The sequence below is a fragment of the Phaseolus vulgaris genome, chromosome 9 (genome assembly GCF_051622355.1).
Source record: "Phaseolus vulgaris cultivar YP4 chromosome 9, ASM5162235v1, whole genome shotgun sequence".
NCBI lineage: Eukaryota > Viridiplantae > Streptophyta > Magnoliopsida > Fabales > Fabaceae > Phaseolus > Phaseolus vulgaris.
In genome coordinates, this window is record NC_143506.1 from 36,273,530 (window position 1) to 36,285,934 (window position 12,405).

General features: G+C 35.1%; 2 protein-coding genes across 9 annotated transcripts; one reads left to right on the top strand and one right to left on the bottom strand.

Annotated features, from left to right (window-relative positions):
- Positions 1-71: 71 nt before the first annotated feature.
- On the bottom strand, positions 72-5,330 carry LOC137821894 (DNA repair protein RAD7). 2 transcript variants are annotated; one of them, XR_016515818.1, is made up of 6 exons: positions 3,995-5,300; positions 2,399-2,857; positions 1,912-2,073; positions 1,174-1,249; positions 688-843; positions 72-556 (listed from the first exon to the last, which is right to left on the bottom strand). XR_016515818.1 is itself a non-coding variant. In XM_068626688.2 (6 exons), the coding sequence occupies exons 1-6, from the start codon at positions 5,165-5,167 to the stop codon at positions 410-412; spliced, it is 2,148 nt and encodes a 715-aa protein (XP_068482789.1). In that variant the 5' UTR covers positions 5,168-5,330; the 3' UTR covers positions 72-409. The 2 variants fall into 2 exon arrangements, 1 of the variants encoding a protein (XP_068482789.1); XM_068626688.2 differs by having other exon boundaries at positions 2,399-2,832; positions 3,995-5,330.
- A 2,412-nt stretch (positions 5,331-7,742) lies between these two features.
- LOC137820403 (O-fucosyltransferase 35) lies at positions 7,743-12,149 on the top strand. Of its 7 annotated transcripts, none has more exons than XM_068624476.1 (9): positions 7,743-8,326; positions 8,725-8,868; positions 9,031-9,103; positions 9,186-9,256; positions 9,346-9,434; positions 9,955-10,087; positions 10,326-10,558; positions 10,957-11,433; positions 11,545-12,149. In XM_068624476.1, exons 1-9 carry the CDS (start codon positions 7,946-7,948, stop codon positions 11,750-11,752), a joined length of 1,809 nt encoding a protein of 602 aa, XP_068480577.1. In that variant the 5' UTR covers positions 7,743-7,945; the 3' UTR covers positions 11,753-12,149. The 7 variants fall into 7 exon arrangements, with proteins under 7 accessions (XP_068480577.1, XP_068480578.1, XP_090151240.1 ...); XM_068624477.2 differs by having other exon boundaries at positions 7,745-8,314; XM_090295114.1 differs by having other exon boundaries at positions 7,798-8,326; positions 8,790-8,868.
- Positions 12,150-12,405: the final 256 nt, after the last annotated feature.

The following is a 12,405-nucleotide window of genomic DNA, read 5'->3' on the forward strand; positions in this document are numbered from 1 at the left end:
CAGGAACACACATCACATAATATGTATAAATTATATAAAATTAAATAAAAATAGTAATGGTACAAATAAGATTACAAAGACGAGTCTCTTTTCTTGCTTCTGTTATAAACGGTAAGAGATCAAGTGATCAAAAGATATATTCCGCCAAATTGAGAACAAGTTCAGATCATGAAGCAAATGCTGAGAAACGCTAATGCTGGACAAACTCTGGGCATTGACATTAGATGCAAATTACCTTTATATTCCCAGGAACACCAAAAAACTAAAGATTATGCTTTCAGGAATTGCAAGTTATAGCCATCTTGCACTCCAGTTTCAGAATTACAGGTTTGTCAAAATATCTACTGGAAATATCTTCATTGTAGGTTATGCTAAGTGTCTGCCACTGTATTTGACTTTCATACTAAAGTCATACCAAATCTAAAGAGACTGATGAATAATTCAAAGCACCCTGGTGAGGATCTGGAACTTTGACATCTTGTAAAACAGGAGACATTTTCAAACCAATTATCTGTATCTGTAGGTTTGAGTGGCCATTAAGAAATGCATCTGTTACCTGCATGAATGCAGAAACATTTCTTCATAAATACCGGGGTTAAAATAGTGAATCATATCAATGCAAAATGCCCACAACCACAACAAAAATACAAATCAGTGAACTAAATTGTCTACACATAAATTGATCACCTGAGTGCATCCAAAAAGTCTGAGTAACCTCAGCGCCAAGCAGCTATCCACAATCAAACCCAGTGCATTGTCTGTCAAATTTCTACACCAAGATAAATCCAGATAATGCAATTTTTTCGCATGGTTTGCAAGTGACAAGGTTGTGTGGTAACCAACCTGGATCAAACAAATGAAGCACTCAGTAATGTACAAAGAATTAGAATGCAGAAATTAAACTGATAACAGAGCCCAAATGATTATATGCATTTACAGACACTATAATTGAATAAGAAAAAAAATGATATTTTCATGATACATCAAGTAACTTCTACAACAGACCACTGCTAAAGCTCAACAGAAGGTTTGTTATTTTTAATAATCAGAGCACCTCTTCCAGTATGTCACAATGTTCAAGAACTATTGGCATGAACACGCCTAAGTAGTTTGTGCGACCAAACCCCAGCAAATCAATGGCGATAAAATCATTGAGTCCAGAAGACAGAGTACCTTCTTGATGTTATTAAGTAACAGTTCCTTCAGGGACCCTCCAGTGGTCTCCACAAATGCAGCAATTGCTTCATCACTACAACAAAATCCAGAGTATTATTCGATCCAGCTAAACCATACATGTCAATACCATGGAATAATTAATTCTCAAATGCAGAATATTATGGAGCAATGGAAATTAATTGATAAAATATATTACTGAACACACGATAATTTACTTGTTACAAAAAGATATCCTAAAGAGAGTTATCTCTACCCACAAACTGCAGTAACTTGTTTTCAACATATAACTGCAATTAGGTTAGTTATTACTTTCACATGTTTTGCTATATTTTCTATTAACAGCCCTCAGCCGTTACTTCAGTTGTTCCCTATGGCTATTATAGGCTTTCCACGTGGATTTTTAGTTGTTAGTATGTCAGTTTTTGTTACCAGGAGATTTGAATCCACCAACTATCCCATTCCTCCCATCCACTTTAACTACCAAGCCAACTTTATAGCTCCACACTTTCCACGTGGATGGCTTGCCTAGTTTGTAGACCAGTGAATCTACCTGATTTCCATCAGAATACAAAAAGAAATCATACAAAATCCTATTAAAAATTTAAAACTATCATGACTTGCTTCTTGCTGGAGCAGACTGATCACAGACAAACAAGCAAGTGCACAATCAAAAGTAAGTGTAGCACAAGTGTCTTGTCCTAAGGAAATAAAGAAAATGGTGAATAGAAAAAACACCTGAATGGATTTCGGCAAAGCTTCAGGGTATGAAGTACACGGCAACCATTGGTAAGATATCCAACAGATAAATCTGTTAATCTGTTCAGGTTCATAATATCAAGCACCCGTAATCCTGGACAATGCTCAACAATAACTTTGATTGATGAATCAGTCAGGTTTCTGCACAGTAGGAAACATAAATCAACAAACTATGGACTACTTTTGAAAATGAAAAGAACAGAAATTGCAATTTCAGGAAAATGTGTACCATTTCAAATAAAGAACTGAATTCACAAATAAACCATGTCCAAAGAATGATTAACAGCAAAGTGTTGGACACTTGATCAATTAACCAAAACTAACCTCAAATCCCAATTTGGTTTAATTTTTTCTTTAATTGGAAATTTTGTCACCAAACATGAAATTTTCAATGAAAATACTTCAGTGAATAATTACGTCTTAAGGAGATTCCTGACATGAAACAGACAGCTACAGTGATACTTACATACAGTCCTTCAAAACGAGCTCTTTCATGTTTTGGCCACGTGCAACAATGTAATTCTTGACAAATTCATCACAAACAGTTGGAATACCAGCTACTGACAACACTTCTAAATGTTCAAGCTCAATCAGTGCTGGCACAATTAGTGCAGCATCAATGCCTTGGCAATCATCAAGGAACAACTCTTTCAGAAGATAACTTAATGATTCAGCCAAAAGATATATACTAGCAGATGTGAGAAGGGAGCACTGGCTAAGATTTATCGATCTAAGAGCAGGAGCTGAAGAAACAAGTGCACGCAAACCTCCATCTGAAAGTCGGCATGCACCACGAAGTGATAGGGTAGTTAATCTAGCCAAATTCCTAGGTGACCGTGCTAAAGTAGCAACTATTACAAAATCAGGCAAGCATCGCCCACACTGGTCAAGTTGCAGTACCTACACAACACAAGTAAATAAACAACTAGAAGTTGGTTAATATAGGATTTGAAATATAGAAGCCGTCAAAGAAGCTAATCAAATTTCGAAAAGAAAACAAGAAATTAAGATAAAACTGTAACCCAGAAAAGACACAATTAAAATCCGGCACAGCAAGAAAAAAACTTATGTAGGAAACAAAACAAGTCAAATAAACAACAAAGTTTTTCCCACAAGGTGAAGGTGAATTAAATGTATCAAATGACACCATAAACCCTATCATAATTTTATAAATCATGTTTATAGACAAACTATCAAACATGTTATATCTTTTTAAAGGATTTTGCGTAATGTTTGTTCCAATCTCTATATCTCTGGCAATCCAGCTCTTCACACATGCTCAAATCACCTAGAGCAAGTTTCAACCATCTTTTTCCACATTAGCCCTACCCAAACTCTCTCCTTAATGCATTTATTCTTAAACCTATCTCGTCTAATAAATCCATTCATCTAGCACAGAACAATCAAAATATACAAGTATATCACACAATTTTAATGAAGATCTTAAAAGGAAAGCAAAAATATTAGAAATTCTGCAGTTAATTCAAATCATAAGGCCTAATTTAGATTCTCCAAGACAAAAAAATAATATTGTACTAGCTTCAGGACACTGTCACCTCATCCTCTCTTTTATCTCTATGTCAAAGATGTGGTTACTTAACATGCTAACTAATATAGGAAAGAAAATCGAATACATTTCTACTAGCAAACAAGGGCACATAAAGGGGTAATCAATTTCAGCCACTAAATAAAAATCAAAATCTGCCAAAGGAAAATTATGTTAGATTACACATACACATATAAAGTACTATTCCTCGGGGGAGAACCAACAAAACAAATGAACATATACAGTAGACAATGCAGTCCATAGATCATACAATGAACAAAATGCTGCAAAGCTAAATACAGGCACCGTTTAATCAGATTTCTTGTATCATACAACCATCTTAAATAATATTATCTTACATTAAACATCAACCCAGACCTCGAACACAGAGTAGAAACAAAAAAACTTTATGATAATAGGCACCAATAGTAGCTTATAAACTCCAATACACAAGTTTCATATGCTCCAAAAATAGCGACAAATACCAAAAGCCATCAAATAACTTGGACCACATACCGACAAATTCTCCGTGTTACACATTCGAAAGCACTCGGTAAACTGTTCCTCAGTCAACCACGAGCAGTCCCTTAACCGAATCTCCGTGGGAGTTCCACGCACGAGAAGCTCTAGAAAGTGACCGTTAATTCTCCTCGAGTCACAGAGCAACTGGCTAAGCCGGTGCCTCAACGCATCAGGCACACTCTCTAGCGAAGCAATCGCATCAACATTGTTCACAAGAATCCTAAAGCACATATCCTGCAACGAAGGGACCGATAAAACGCCCACATCCCCTTTATGCGCCTTGGGAACCCACTTGATAGACTCGCACAAGTTCGCCTGAGAACTCGTTTGAGCATTCTGAAGATTCATCCCTCGGTCTCTGATGATTTTCATAGCCGTGGAGAAAGGACCGGGCCAGTCCTCAATTTCCTCACTAGCGGCTTCGGGAACCGGCGGCGACCGGCCATCATCTTCCTCTTCCGGTGCGAAGAAAGCGAACCGCGACGCGTTTTCCCGCGCAATGTCGTGGAACCGCTCCATATAATCGTTCCTCCTCAAACCGGAACGGCGCTCTCTTGCATTGGAGTTTCTAGAACGCTCTCGAACTTGCGCGGGTACATTATTTACACCGGAGCTCTCCGTTCTGGATTCCGGTGTTGCCACATCGCCATCAACCGCCACTGCCACATCATCATCATCATCATTTGCGTCAGTAACTTTTTCTTCGGACTCGAAAGCCATTGTTCTCCTGAGAGCCTTCTTTCCCGACCTTAAGCAGAGAAACTCCTCGCGTTCGGAACCGGTCGAGTCACTCTTGCGCTTCCGGTTCCCAGTGGAAACCCTAACACCAGAATCATCTGCTATAATATTGACATTGACGGCTGAGTTTTCCGTTGCAGACTCTCGTGTTGCGACATTAACATCAACGTCATCAGCCTCCTCGTTTGCGTCATTACCTTGTTCCTCTGCGCCGTTTGCCATCGCTCTCTTGAGAACCTTCTTTCCCGATCTTAAGTTGAGGACGGCGCGGGAGGCGGGGGAGGCGTCGGAGAGGGTGGCGAGGCGGAGGCTGCGGCGGCGAGGAGGGGGAGAGGCGGAAAGGGAGGAAGGTTCTCGGGTTTGGGTGGGTGTGAGCGGGTGGATGGCGTGGGGTTTAGAGGGGTTTTGAGTGGTTTTGGTTTGAACCATTTTGATGAGAAATTGGAAGCAGTAAATACGATAATAGGGTTTTGAAGTGGAAATGAAGTGACTGAAAATGTGTGAGTGAGATCCAGAGAAAGTAGTTGGAGCAGAGTGAAAGGGAAAAGAGATTTGGAGGGAAAACGGTGCTCTCTCTGTCTCAGAGACGCTATTTATTCTGCAACCACAACATTGGTGGGGCCCGCACACAGACAACACCGTTCACAAACTTCTCTCGCACACCTCCTTTCACGTTACATTTTCCCGCCAACCCATTCTTCTTTAATTACCCAAATTATAATTATTCATATTTTCTTATGAATTATGATATTACAAAAAAAGCCTTATTATTCTCTTTTCACTTTAACCCTCTTCATTAATGATGTTGACACACTCTTTAATTAAGATCAATGGATGTGACTGGTTTAACTGTCATTTCTTTTTTATATTATTATTACTGAGTTTTTAATTTTAAGCAGCGATTGCAATAAAAAAAGGTTTTGCTGAAAATAAAATATTTATTACGTTGGAAATAAAAATGTTATGACCATTTTTTTCAATAAAAGTGTTTTAATTTTAATGATCTAAAGTCTAGTTTTAAAATTATTGTTCTCGATATTATTATTTTAGGACCTGAAGTTATAGTTTTGACTATTTCCTTTATTTAAATTTGAGAGTTGCAAAAGGGTTTTAGGTTGATGGATCTTTTGAAAAGTCTTTGGAGACTTTTCTTTTAATTTCTCTTTCATCATGTTTTTCTTAGCATTCTATGAATTTTTATTAGGTCAATTGTCACTTGTTTATATCTCATTAGCGTGAAGATTCTTTTCTTTAAAATATCTTTTATATATATCAAACATTAAAATTAATTTATTAAAATAAAAAAATATATTATAATTTTTACATTGTGATATTTAAAAGATACAACTATAGATTTAAATTTTTCCAGATATTTTAATCTTATCTTGTAGATGTCATGATAACCACTAAATAATCATACAAATTTAGTTTCACCAAAGTTAATAAGATATTTTCTTATAAATAACAATATAAAAAAAGTTTAATATACAAGAAGATAGACCTAAATTATGTATCAATTTTAAAAACAATTTACAGTTACCTTTAATGAAGTGATGATAAATACAAAATTTAACACAATAAACAAATTGTCAAAAAAAAAATTAGTTTTTGATAAATAAAAACTTTTCTTCATTATAACATATTCTTAAAGAAAAAAAATTATCACTTTTTTTTCTAGAAAACTCGAGATTTATTTTATCACTCACACATTAATAACTTAGAGTATTTTTTAAACTTCAATTATGTTTTACCAAACAACCTGAATATTGCTTGAAACTTAGTGTAAATACTATTAATTATAACTTGAGTCTTATTTGAAACACAACTACTTCAATACAAAGTTTTACACGAAAAAATAGTGATTTAAAATATTATAAGGTTTTGCTTAATAAACAAATAATAGTGTTCTTTGACAAATATAAGATAAAAATTACTACTATATGGTTTGTTATATAAACACAAAAAATATTTTACTAAATATTAGGGCATATAAAGTTTTGACTAACAAAATTAATCCGGTTGTTGTTTTCCAATTTAGAAGATTACTTTGTATAGAAGTTAAGAGAGAAGTCAATGTAAATATTATTCTACTCATAACAATTATCTACACGACACATGGATGCACTAAATGCGCTTCATACAACATTAAATGTTTATCTTTTCTTTAAACAATATCTTGATAACTAACATGACTTATCAAAATTAGGTCAAAGAACTTTTACCCAAACTACATTAAAACATAATATTTCGTGCGACAATATTAATTTATAATAAGCTTATAAAAAAAATTTAGTATACAATATTAATTTAACTAGGTGTCTATTGTTTGATTAATGTTTTATTTATTAGACATAATAGAACACAATAAGTTACATCTAGTTTCATTGATGTTTTACTTATGAAACACAATAAAAGAACATATTGTTTCGTTGAGGTTTTGCTTATTAGAAACAACAAGAGAACACAATATGCTATCTCTCAAATCATCTATTTAAAAATTATCATCAACTTCTTTTTGTTTAACAAAATTTAATCAAAATCATCAAAGATTCGATAGCCTTTACTCTAACTAGCATAAATGGAAAAGAGTGGGTGGGAAAGCTTACATGAACTAAGCAAGAGAAATTGACAAAATGAAGAAAAAGGTGTTTTTTTTCCAGAACAAAAAAATACATGACAACCCAAGAAGATATTTTGAGGGATCATGACAAGGTGAAGGTAAAAAAGATAAAGTTTAAAGAAGAAAAAAAGGGTTGGAATTTTCTCACCCAATGTTTGAAAATGAGCTAGAATGGATGAACTTTGAGCACACCTTTAGGCACCCATAGTAAGCGCATTTTGTTTTGTTGACACGAATCAGAGATATAACTGGTCACAACAATGAGACGAGGACTGTGTTTGAAAGGAGGAAAAAGGTGCAGAAGTTCTACAAGTGTTTAAAAGCTCTTGAATTTTAGTTCATAAAAATTATAAATTAAACTTTTTACAAATATTTTTTCATCGTAGAAAAAGACAGATACTGAGAAACTGTAAAGTATGAAGACTTGACTTATCGCCGCATATTCAGATCCAAACACGCTTATAGAAGAAAAGAAAAGAGAGAGAGAGAAGAATTTGGAATAAAAAACCTACTATTCAATCACTCACTGCAACTTTAATCAGTGGCAGCAACAAAAGCACGTTGTGTGTGAACAGTGATAACATGCCATGGCGCAAAATGGCAGCAACAGCACCGCTGCCGTGGACGGCGTTCCACACCGACTCAACAGCCCGCGTTACTCCGGCTCCGTGACTCGCCGAGCCCACTCGTTCAAACGCAAGAACAACAACAATAACAATGAAATTGAGCTTCAAATCAACTCACCCAGATCCCCTCTGGTTCCTGCTGAAGGCTCTGCTTTGAAAAGGAACAATCTTCAGCATCATCATGTGAGCCACAAGGAGAAAAGGAACAAGTTTGGGCATTGGGTGTTCTTTCTCTTCTGTGGGGTGTGCTTGTTTCTGGGCCTTCTCAAGATTTGTGCCACTTCCTGGTGGTTCCGATTTTCAGTACACAGTACAAGTGAATCCGTTCAGGTTTCAGTTTCAGTTATGCCACGCTTAATCTTATTATGATGTGATGGAGTTGATGATGTTTGCCGTTTAAAACATCTGTGGAGAGGAAAACTTGTCATTGAAAATCTTTTGTTACATTTTTCGTGCGATGCTATATGATGATGATTGATTGAAAATTGATGATAACCTTTGTCAATGTTTAATTTAAACCTTTACTGATTGAAACTTCAATTTTGATTGGAAAACGTTTTTAAAATATCAAAATCAGTGTATTTTGAAGGCAGAAAAGCACCAAAAACCAGGAGAGAATTTGGACTCCATAAAAACACTAGAGGAACAAAATTGAGGTGTCTCGTAATTTTTACGAATTAGGTAGGTTGACTGAGAATATGGTAGGTCACACTAAGTAAATTATTTCACCCTCTTATCAGGAACTATCTGACTCCATTAATAATCGAAATCTAATGGATCAAAGCTCCCATGGTTATGCATATAGGGAGGGAGCAAGTGAGGCTGAAAGAACTCTGAAGATGGTAACTACAGGAATGATTGACACTCAGGCTGGCATGGCTGAAGTAAGCCTCTAATCTATATTTCATCATGTTTTCAGGTGTGTTATATTCAGTTAATTATTCTAGGTTGTCAAATAAAATTACATTGTATTTGGAATGATAGGCACATGGTGATTTATTCGTGTATTTTTCCTTTTCATTTATCAACATTTCCTTTTTGTTCAGGAATCAGGAACCTGGTCTATTCCCAACTATAAGAATTTCACCCAATGCATAGACCTGCCAAGAAATCATAAAAGTGTGTTATTTTATTATCAAGTATTTTCTGCTATTCATTTTTCGATATTTCTCTCTGCTAACCTTTGAATTCTATTTTGCAGAGCTAGATGCAAAGACCAATGGCTACATTCTTGTAAATGCTAATGGTGGCCTGAATCAAATGAGATTTGGGGTCTGGATGTGTTGGTTTCTGATGAAATATCTGAAAAAGTTAGGTAGGCGGCAAGCATAATCTAACATGTTAATATATTTTGAATGCAGATATGTGATATGGTTGCTGTTGCTAAGATTATGAAGGCAACACTTGTTCTTCCTTCTCTTGATCACACTTCGTACTGGGGTGATGCAAGGTTGGTTTATTTTTACCTCATCTGGTACTGTGGTATTGGAAAATAGGATTGGTTCGTGTATGCACAATACCCTTGTTTCTTACAAAACCAAAACTTCATTCAGTTTTCAGTCGACCATGATTACTGATAAAAGATTTGTGTAGTGTTAGACTATTTCAAGTCGAGTCATTGCATAAATGAGAAATAGAGATGATCAAATTGCTGTAAGAAATGAACTAGGGATAAATTTAACCAGTTGGAACGTATGCTAACACTTTTGAGAAGTGTGCCATCAATTGCAATCTTAAAGCCAACATCTTTTTACAGACAATGTTCATAACTTCTGCCTTAAATGGCAAAAAATTCTACATGGGAGAGATCTGGTTGGTCCTTTGAATCTCTCCCTCTTCTATTCCTCATATATTTTTTTCCATCAGCTATCAATTATTAAATTTGATAATTGTCTCAGATGATGTTTTAAGTTGCCAATAAGATCCAATATTCAATACTTCGTAAATAATTTATTTTGATATGTTTGCAGTGGCTTCAAGGATTTGTTTGACTGGAAACATTTTATTGAGACACTGAAGGATGATATCCAAGTAGTTGAGACATTACCACCTGCTTATGCTGAAATTGAACCTTTCTCCAAAACACCAATATCTTGGTCTAAGGTCAACATAAAACTCTATTACTTTTTGAATTTAAAATGATATGTTTGATTAATTGATTTTTTGTATTCTTGTGGAAGGTGAGCAACCCGTATGATGTATTTAGGTAGCCAGTTGAAGTTTATATCAAATGAGAGTATGAAATGAGAGACATAATTGATTGAGTTTCTTTGTTATTTTTTTTGTCTGTTTTTCCAAAACATTTCAATGACAGTCGATAAATTTACATGCTTGTTCACAGGCCAGTTATTACAAGACTGAGGTTCTTCCCCTCCTAAAGCAGCACAAAGTGATCTACTTCACCCATTCTGATTCCAGGCTTGCTAATAATGGAATTCCAAGCACAATACAAAAACTAAGATGTCGTGTAAATTATAGAGCACTTAAATATTCTGCTCCAATTGAAGAATTTGGAAACAAATTAGTATCCAGAATGCGGCAGAATGAAAATCCGTATCTCGCGCTTCATTTGAGGCAAGTTGCAACTCTAATATTTTAGTACAATGTGAAGAGTGGATCCTCTTCTCTTCTCAACTTTCTTCTATTTTGCTCTATTTCATTTATGTGAGTGCATATGTATTCTTAACAATGAAGGACTAATTATGAGAATGATGATTTTCTGCTCTGATCATACAAATACATAGCTCAATCACCACCAAGGTCCTTTGGGGATTACTTGAGCATAAAATATTCATTTATAATTTATCTGTTAGGTTGAATCCTACTCTATGTAAGTAGTTGTCCGGTGAGGTAAGACATAAGACTTAATTATTGGGCTAGTTTCAGTTGATCTAAACTGATCAAATATTTTTTTTCTCTCCTGATTAGAAGTTTTGCTTTAAATCACCCTGCTCTATGTCCTTTTTCAACAGGTATGAGAAGGATATGCTTGCATTTACAGGGTGCAGCCACAATTTGACTGCAGAGGAAGATGATGAACTACGACAGATGCGATATGAAGTCGGCCACTGGAAGGAGAAGGAGATTAATGGGACTGAGAGGAGATTGACAGGGGGTTGTCCATTAACTCCTAGGGAAACTTCCCTATTGCTTAGAGCACTGGGTTTTCCATCACAGACCAGGATTTATCTGGTAGCCGGCGAATCGTATGGTAGAGGAAGTATGAAATATCTTGAGGATGATTTTCCCAACATTTTCTCTCATTCCTCTCTGTCTTCCAAAGAAGAGTTGAATCCTTACAAGAATCACAAGAACATGTTAGCTGGTATAGACTTTATTGTTGCACTTCAGAGTGATATATTTCTCTATACACATGATGGAAATATGGCAAAGGCAGTACAAGGTCATAGGCGCTTTGAAAACTTCAAGAAGACCATCAATCCAGACAAGTAACACATTCTTCACCAATTCTTACTTGTAGATTAACTGTTTGATCATATATTCATATTTACATTACTGCTGCAATGTGAAATTATTGCTGATTTAAAGGGTTGGTGCAGGGTAAATTTTGTTAAACTCGTTGACAAGTTGGATGAAGGAAAAATTTCTTGGAAGAAGTTCAGCTCCAAGGTAAAAATACTTCACAAAGACCGAATAGGTGCTCCATATCTTAGGGAGCGTGGAGAATTTCCTAAGCTAGAGGAAAGTTTTTATGCAAATCCTATGCCAGGATGTATATGTGAAACAAGATTAGAGACCTCACAGTAGGTTGTGTTTCATATTGTGCCATGATGAGGGCTGCATCTATAGGTTATTTTCAATACTTTTGTCTTGCAAAGGTGAGAATGTGATTGTTCAAAAGCTTGGTTATATGACAAGTGCTAGTGCTTGAGAAGGTGTACATGCTTACATGGGGCCAAGAAAAAGGGGTAAAAACTGAGCTACTCAGCTGCTGCATTTCAAATTGAAGGATCAAGCACAACATCTAATGAAAAACTATACCTTAGTCACACTTCTAATGAAAAGGTTTTTTCTTTTTTCTTAATATTTCTAGATTGTTAATTATTCAATATCTATTCATGCCAAGAAAAGATAGCAAACTGAATAATATGTATTGTTATAGTTCATTATTCAATAGTACAAAATACTCTGGTTTTGTGCATTAGCAATTCTTTTAAGCAGGTGTTCTTAGATGAGACTTTAGTGTTGCTCATTTTGATTACCCTTTAATTGATATGATTAGATTCTTGATACAATTTGATTGATTTAAAAGTCATATGGAAAAACATACAATCATTAAAGATAATGGTTAACAATTTATCCAAAGTTGTCAAACTTCAGAAAAAAAACATTAAAATACCCATAAATAATGTAATAATTTAATATTATATGATGTTATAAATAACTTTTTATATTTTTTT

Bases quoted from the DNA above. Each gene is read 5' to 3' on its own strand.
- LOC137821894 (XM_068626688.2), bottom strand. From the start codon at position 5,167: ATGGTTCAAACCAAAACCACTCAAAACCCCTCTAAACCCCACGCCATC. The intron at 844-1,173 runs GTACTCTGTCTT...TGTTTGATCCAG, and splicing joins TACTTAATAACATCAAGAAG to GTTGGTTACCACACAACCTT. The intron at 557-687 runs GTGATCAATTTA...GCATTCATGCAG, and splicing joins GACTTTTTGGATGCACTCAG to GTAACAGATGCATTTCTTAA.
- LOC137820403 (XM_068624476.1), top strand. From the start codon at position 7,946: ATGGCGCAAAATGGCAGCAACAGCACCGCTGCCGTGGACGGCGTTCCA. The intron at 9,104-9,185 runs GTGTGTTATTTT...TCTATTTTGCAG, and splicing joins CCTGCCAAGAAATCATAAAA to AGCTAGATGCAAAGACCAAT. The intron at 11,434-11,544 runs GTAACACATTCT...GGGTTGGTGCAG, and splicing joins AAGACCATCAATCCAGACAA to GGTAAATTTTGTTAAACTCG.